The 8,417-nt window shown below is 36.4% G+C and overlaps 2 protein-coding genes across 2 annotated transcripts; one reads left to right on the plus strand and one right to left on the minus strand.

Moving 5' to 3' along the window:
• Positions 1-2,152: 2,152 nt before the first annotated feature.
• On the minus strand, positions 2,153-2,647 carry NCS54_00475900 (Hypothetical protein; the record flags this gene model as incomplete). The annotated part of the gene is made up of 1 exon (XM_053150285.1): positions 2,153-2,647. One exon carries the CDS (start codon positions 2,645-2,647, stop codon positions 2,153-2,155), a length of 495 nt encoding a protein of 164 aa, XP_053006260.1.
• Positions 2,648-3,761: 1,114 nt separating this feature from the next.
• On the plus strand, positions 3,762-4,314 carry NCS54_00476000 (Hypothetical protein; the record flags this gene model as incomplete). Its single annotated transcript, XM_053150286.1, has 2 exons — positions 3,762-3,840; positions 3,899-4,314. The coding sequence occupies exons 1-2, from the start codon at positions 3,831-3,833 to the stop codon at positions 4,312-4,314; spliced, it is 426 nt and encodes a 141-aa protein (XP_053006261.1). The 5' UTR covers positions 3,762-3,830.
• Between the last annotated feature and the right edge of the window lie 4,103 nt (positions 4,315-8,417).

The following is an 8,417-nucleotide window of genomic DNA, read 5'->3' on the forward strand; positions in this document are numbered from 1 at the left end:
TAGTGAGTGCCCTAAGGAGCCTAATCCAAGCCTTATAGCCCTTCCAGTCAGAGAGGGAGGCCTAGGAATACCCTTGCACAAAGACCTAGCCCACGAGCTATTCCTAGCAGCTAGGGAGGCCTCGCAGCCTACCCTAGACCTCATCCGGAAGCCCCTAGCCCCGCAGCCTATCCCCGCCCCGCAGCCTACCCTAGACCCAGGCCAGCCTAGGCTAGGAAAAACAGCACAACAGGTGCTAAAGGAAGCTAACAAGGCTAGGCTAGCAGACTTCCTAGAGGGCCTCCCCTCTAGCTATAGGCAGGCTAGGCTAGAAAATGCTAGCTATCTCGGCCGCAAGTGGCTTGGAGTCTTGCCTACCCAAAAAGCCCTATCTTTTACAGACTCCGAGATCACTGAAGCCCTCCGAAGCCGGCTTTTCTACCCAATCAAGCCTATCAGCCTACCCTGTAGCTCTTGCGGAGCTATAGCTACCTTAGGCCATCAGGATACCTGCAAGGGTGCGAATAGAAGGTGGATTGCAAGGCATGACGCTATAACTAGGGCCTTCGTGAGAGCCCTAAGTAGCTAGCCTACCCTAGAGGTCGAGAAAGAGCCCCTAGTCCACCCAGAAACCAGCCTAAGGGCCGACTTCGCAGTTACCCTAGGAAATAGCCGCTATTACTATGATATTTAAATCGTAGCTATTTCAAAGGATTCTGCCAAGGAAGACCCTTATAGCACCTTGAGAGAGGCTGCCGAGGAAAAACGCAGAAAATATAGGTCTCTCGGGGCCTTCTTTCAGCCTCTTATCTTCTCTGCAGGTGGCCTTATGGACCTAGAGACCGCTAAGGCCTATCAGAAGCTCCAGGACCTTATTAGCCCCTTTGCGGCTAATCAGCTCGATTCCTCTATTAGCCTTGCCCTAATGAGGACTAGGGCGACCTCTGCGGCTTCTATAGCCCGAGATACCCCTAGTAACCTAGCTAGGTCTATTTGGAATATTTCTAGGGCTTCCTAAGGCTATTTTGCTGCTATCTCTTATTTTTTATTTCTTATCTTATATTTCTTATTTCTTATTTTCTTATTTCTTATCTCTTATCTCTTATCTCTTATTTTTTATTTCTTACTTTTTTATCTTTTATATCTCTTATATCTCTTATATCTCTTTTCTAGCTATATCTCTTTCCTTTAGTTATATTCCTCTCTCTTAGCTATATCTCTCTTATTTTAGCTATATCTCTCTCTTTCTAGTTATATCTTTTTTTATATCTCTCTTACTTTCTTTCCTTAGAAAAATCTCCTCTCTTTACCTTATAAGCTATATCTTTAGCTAGAAGAAACCTCCCGGGCAGAGTAGCTTAGATAGTAAATACTAACCCCAACCATAACCCTAACCCTAAGAAACCTCCCGGGCAGACTAGCTTAGATAGTAAATACTAACCCCAACTATAACCCTAATTAAAGAGAAAAAAAAAGTTATTAGTATAAAGTATTAAAGCTAGAAATTATAAATTATAATAAAGCTTTTATTATATTATAAAGTTCCTAAATAAGTAATTTAATATATATTTATATTTATAATAGCTTTTTAAGTTTATTTTTCTTATTTAACTATTTTTAAACTTTGCTTTTATTTATAGCCTTTAAGGCTATTTATATTCTAAATTAAAAACATTTTAATAGCGTAGTCAATGCGTTAAAATACGGGGTATATTATATAAGCCTGGGCCCTCTTATTAGTCGAGCATAGGCCAGCCTATAGTCCGCGCGGTCATATTTATAGCTAGCTTCATGCCGCTTCCCTTTATAGAAAATAAGGCTCTTTATTATCCTCTTTCGTATGCTCGGTCGGGGCAACAATAACTATTAGTCACACTTCGACTTCTAGCACCCAAGGGATCAACCTTCCAGGCGGTTCGGCAAATAATAAAGACACTCGCCTGAGCTCAATCACCTGGCTGTCTCAATAGCGTTAGCCAAGCTCGGCGCACTTACTGCATCGTTGTGCCTTGCTGCAAGCAAAAGCCTTGTGACCGGTCTCCTAGCAGTTATAACACTGAGATGGACCTTCACGTTGGTCGAAGATGTTGGTGCTGGCCGATTGTCCGGCTAGGTGGAAGTATCTCTCCTTATTGCATATATGAGTCTCTTGACTAGGACAACTCTAGTATATTTATTCAAGCTTATGATCTGACTCTACAAAGACAAGACGTTCCTTGTAATTCTTAGAATCCTCACGAATCTTATCGAACTTCTCTTTATACTTCTCGTTAAGTATTCGACCCTCCCTCCGATGCTCCTCCGATAGTGGTGGGGGAAGCACACCCGGGGGTGGATTATACCACTGTTCTTGAGGAACTTTTGTCCCATCAACTCCACGCCAGGACTTCTCTTCCTCCTCATCATAGGGGGAGCGGTCGAGAAGAGCTTTTATCAATGCAGGTCTTAAAGCAATTGCATAGTGGATGTTGCGATCAGCATCAAGAAAGCGGAAAACTCCGTCACGGCCAAGGTCTGCGATGCCCAAGAGGTCTGGGTCTTGGCGCTCCATGTTATATAGAATATCGCTCATTTCTTGTTGTTCTGGGGAAAGGTCTTTGTATGCAATGCCGCGGCAAGTGGCGTCAGGATCAGTAGGTCCTTGATGTTGAGAATCGGATTGAGACATGACTATGTGAGAGTCTGAAGTAAACCTTGAGTGGTGGTAAAGTGTAAGAGATAAAGCCCGACAGGGAGGCCTAGAAGGAGAGGGGTTATCTTTTAAACAAGCCGGATTACAGTTGTGATGGCATGTGATTGGATAGAGACTGGTTGGACCCCCGATCCTTCTAATTGGCTGAACCAGCAAGTTCTAGAAGTGCTGCGCCCCTTCTTTAGCACGTCCAGTCCGCATCATAGGCAAATACTGTTATGACTCGAAAGCTTCGCAGCTCATGGGTCTAAGGCTTGTAATTCAAACTAAACGATCGGAAGAAGTGGATATTAGAAAGACTGAAGTAGTCTAAAGTAACTTAAATCTGTGAAAAACTTTTCTTGGGTAAAGCTGGCTTGAGCCTGACTTTAGAGGACCTGTACGTCGCAGCGAATCTTTTCAGTTAATATTACCATAATAACCCGGCATAATAATCGATCCATACAAAGGTACAAGCGACGCCTCTAACAAAACATGCAAAGCACCGTCGTACGATTGTGAATCGTGGATCGAGCGGATCAGCCTCGGAACTCGGCATGCCAGGTTGGTCAATACGCTCAAATCTTTACGTAAAGTCTATATGCATGTTGGTTGTTGCCTTCCTATTTTGGACCTTATCTGATTGATATGACCTGATTCAAACTTGCCAATCGCCGAGTACAACGGAACTTTTGGAGAGTTTCTCGTATTCAGCTAATAGCTTTATACACTCTCACGAATCTTTCAATTTTTCCATGCATCTCTGAATATCTAGTTGGTGAGGTATTTGCTGTCGTAGAGTAGCAAACAACAATATCAAAGCAAAAATACGACCAAGAAACAGGCCTTTATCCGGCGGAACAATCTGTTAGGTTATCATAGAGTCTTCCTGGTAAGAACATAGCCGATCAAAAGAGCGGTAAGCTTTATTTTGTCAGAGTCCTCGTATTAAGAGGGATTTATGCATGTTGGTTCTCAACCCTAGTAAACCTTGATCATTGTCGACCAACAGCGATGACATTTACGCAGATTCTAGCATATGACACTTTCGGAATTTCAGGTATAGAAGCTGCACAAGGCGAAGGGAATCCTACTTGAAGCCAGGCACACCTACACAGCCAATCTACTCAGTGTTATCGTGTTGAACAACCGCCAAAAAGTCTCTTTACCTTTCATAAAAATGAAAATTGGTACAGTCATTCCTCTTCACTGTGATGAAGCCAGAACCAAGGTCTAATAAGCGGGCAGAATCCTCCCTCCTCACGGCTCTACTCACTGGTAGCCTTGTGAGCGCCAAGTACACAGTTGAGATTCCCAAAGATGCTATCTGGGTCACAAACTGGGACCAATTGCATGAAATGGCTGCCAAATACCCGGACACAGCACTGGTTGAGAAGTATGGAGGCAATGTCATTGAAGTCGATGGAAAGATCGTCCTTGCGACAGATCAGGAAATGAACAAACAGATTGACGACTTGATTGAGCAGTTGGAAAAGAATAATCCAGAGGGCGAAACAGAGCCAAAGACTCCAAACAGGCGAGATCTTCCTGGACACAACCGCCCATGCAGTCACCCTGGCTGCTTTTATTCTTCTACTTGTTTGACCTATACCAACTGCCATGTCTGTAGGCGCCCAACCAGTAGACGAGGGTTCTGTATCTAAATTTGGGACTTAGCTTTTAGATAGTCTTGATCTAATGCCTACAATATGTCGTGAGACTTTAACTGGATCTCTAATCGGCTCTGTGTAGAGAATGCATTGACCTTGATGGATGCAATGATGGACTTAAATTCCTTTTCAGCCCGACTTCAGAGTTTATCTGATCTTATCAGATATAGAAGATCAATCACGATAAAACATTCAAGGGGTCTAGACAATCTTTACCTTTTGGATCATGCATCCGTTTCAATCAGTTCTTTAATTTTCCATTGGAGACCAAATTTCAATCAGACTGTTAATTTTCTAGGATGCGTCCCTCGAGAAGTTGAATCTGACCTTCGTTGGTGGAAGGGTCGCTGATGTTGGTGATACTGTGATCTATTTGAACGCCCCATGAGAGGGACTTCCAGCTGGCTACCTAATTACATTGCGCCAGCGCCAGCTAGCTGGGTGCTTGATCAGATCTATTAGCATACGACAACCGTGAGCAACTCCCGAATCGATTGGGCTTCTTCCAGCCGACCACCATTTAGACTCGGTGGCGTTTGACTTATCTGTGTGTTACAAACCAATGGCGGCTTCGACATCGCAGAAAATGAGTTGGAACCCAGCGTCTGTTCTATCTCAGGTCCTTGTAAGGCGATTGCGGTGGTAGTTGGATAGGTCAAACTATTGATTGAGGGCTGGGACTTGGTATTTGAGGTTCGTGAGATCATGTATTAGGATCGTATCAGGTATAGGAAGTTAGCTAGTAAAATCTGTTGGCTCTTTAGCTTCGATTATTTTCAATGGGCTTAATCCTTTAAACAACACCGACAAGCGAACCTCGGCTTCCCTCGATTCGACACCATTTACGAGTTGTTGCCTCCTAGAATTGCCCCAAGCCTCGGATGGCACTTTGCGAGCCTTGGCTGATCAACATTGGCAGAAATCTAGGCCTGAATACAGGGGGGAGGGATTCCTGATCTTATAACCACAAGATGGACTTCTAATTATCATGGTGGATGAGAGCTAGCAAGCGGAATGCAGGAGAGAAAACAGGATAAAGAGGCAAAGGACACCAACTTGGGCTGTCTATTCCGTTGGCAGTCTACCCGTTCTCTGTAGTCGTGATATAAATAATCTTCTTGCCTGATACGCGGTCTCTCTATCTTAATAACCTTAGTCACTTTAGTGATAGTCCATTTTCTCTTTTACTAACAGTTCTTCCTTCTGACCTTCCATCGCTTCTAGTTTACTACCTCATACCAGTGTCATAGCTAATTGAAGTTGATCCGAGACTCGGTCTAGCCATCTATCACTGCAGACATAATTTATTAGTATTCGGGGTCCTATAGGACTAACTTTAAGATGGTTCCTTAGCACTATAAGCATAATTGTCTCCCATATATAGCTTACCTCTTGGACTGCTGTTCCCAGGTGATTCGTTTATCAACCTCATTGCTTCAACCGAGTTATGGACTTGTCACGTCAACATAGAGTCCAGCTGGGGAAGTAGCGCTCTCGCAGCCTCTGCGTGAAGTTTATATATCGAAGCTGTAGACAGCTTCTTGGTCTCGACATACCATCCTAGGTCTTGCAATATACATTCTGCCTTGTTTTTTTTTTTTTTTTTTTTTTTTCTCGATATCGACTTAAAGGCCCTTAACCTCTATAATAAAAGTCAAGAAGTGGCCATTTCTATTAACTCTTAAGTAAATGGGGACATAGCGCATAAGGATGTTTTAGTTATAAATATATCTTACTATAACCCCCTCCTATATATTATAATCAGGGGTTAGTTAACCTAAGGTTTTTTTATATAGGGATTTAATATAGCGCTAATAGCTTTCCTATAAAGCCTAGGTTTTATACTTTATTAATTCTAGGTTTTTAAAAAAAACTAGATTTTTATTATTATAAGAGCTTAAAGATTAATAAAAAAATAAAAAAATAATTAAGTAAATTATTTTAATTAATATAAGACCTAAAATATATTTTATTTTTAAGATATTAATTTAACCCTTAGATTTAAGGTTATTTTAAGGTAATTTACCTTTATTTAAGCTATACCCTTTATATCTTAGTCTTTTAAGATTAATTATTAATTATATTTTACTTAGGGTAAGGGTTATAAACTTAGGATTAGAATTTATAATATTTTTTAAAATTATTATTAATTAGTTTATAATTTTATTATTATAAAGACTTTTATTTATTTTCTTAAAATAAAATATTTTATTTATATTTTAGTTTTTTTTTCTTTACTTATAAAACCTATAAGGTTATTATTCTTAGTAATTATATTTAATAATACCTAAAGTAATCTCTTTATAATCTTATATTAATTAAGATTTAATTAATTATTTAATAAATATAATTATTTAATTATATTTAAAATATTAAAGGCCTTAATTAATTATCTTACTTTATTTTATTTAAGCGGTTAATTTCTAAGTTTAAAAAAATATAAAAAAATAACTTTAAGTATATATTTAGCTCTAGCTACTTTTAAGTTTATTCTAGCCTTATAAAACTCTATTAATATCTATAATTAAAATATTAATAATTTAATTAAAGGGGCTAAGCTAAAAGATTAGCTAAGGCTATAGCTTAAATAATTATATTATTATTTTCTTTTTAATTATAATATTTTAAGATATTTTATTAATAATTATTTAAAACCATTATTATAATAAGTATTTTAAGATTAATACATAATAGCTTATTATAGAATTATTTAATTAAATAAATATCTTTATAATATTTTAGGCTTAGGTTTTTTTTATTTATTAAAAAAAAATTAATTTTATAATATAATTTAATATTAATAAGTTTAATATTAATATAATTAACTAAAAGTCTTTTAGCTATAATTATAAATAAGAGACTAAGTAAAGATATACTTAGCTAATTAAGTAGCTTTTATTTTATATTTTATATTAGCTTAAGCTTAATAACCTAGCTAAATAGCTATTATTTATAGTTAATAATAAATTAAAAAAGGTATATAATAACTTAATAAATATTTCTAATAAAATAAAAAACTATTAGAAATAATTCTAAGGGGTTTTACTTAATTAATTAATTACTAAGATATTTAATTAGCTTAAAGAAATAACTCTTAGGTTTTATATATCTTTACTTATTATTATATTAAAAATATTAAATATAATTTTATTATAATCTTATTTTTTATTATCCTTAATATTATACTTAATAATATATAATATAGCTTTAATATACTTATATTATAACTATTTATACTTATAAGAGGTTTATATTTTTTTTTCCCTAAAGAGGCTTATTTAATTAAATATAAAAGCATTAATTAAAAAATAATTAAGAATTTAAGTATAATAGCTATATAAAAAGCTATCCCTAATATGCTCTAGCTTATTAAGTATTATATATTATAATAAATATATAATAATATATTAAGGTTAGAAGTTATATTAATATAGTTTACTTTCTAGCTCTATAGCTATAGAATTACTACTAAGACTAACTTTATCTCTCTTAGCTTCTTAATATAAAATAGCCTTAATATTATTTATAAAGAAATTTACTTATTACTTTAAAACCTAGCTATTTTATAATAATTTATTTTTAATATTACTTAAATTATCTTATTTTAAGATCTTTTCTTTTAATAAGATTACATATTACTAAATAACTAATTAGCCCTTTTATTACTTATTTTATAAGACTTTATCTAAAATAACTCCTAAGAAAAGACTTTAAGTTACTTTTTTCTTTATAGCTTATATTAAGTTATTAATAAAAATATAAAAACCTAGGCTATAGCTTATATATAAAACTAGCCTAAGCTAAGAGCCTAATAGTATATAGGGGGTAGCTAGCCTAATATAGCACTAAATATATAAGTACTTTTTATATATATTGAGTTGGGGGAAATGGGTGCTAAGCCGTTTTGGGCCATTGGGCAATTTCTTGTACGTAGAAAAGGAGTCAGAGGCCTTTGACTCCCCATCATCATTATCTTCGTGGTGGTCAAGGAGAAAAGAGAGCAGCTTTTGGGCTCTTTCTCTGACCAGATCTTTATTGCCGTTAATTGATTATTTGCCCTTATTATTTTATATTGTGTTTGCCTCACCGAGAAGTAT

Source organism: Fusarium falciforme, chromosome 4 (assembly GCF_026873545.1).
Source record: "Fusarium falciforme chromosome 4, complete sequence".
In the NCBI taxonomy this organism is placed as follows: domain Eukaryota; kingdom Fungi; phylum Ascomycota; class Sordariomycetes; order Hypocreales; family Nectriaceae; genus Fusarium; species Fusarium falciforme.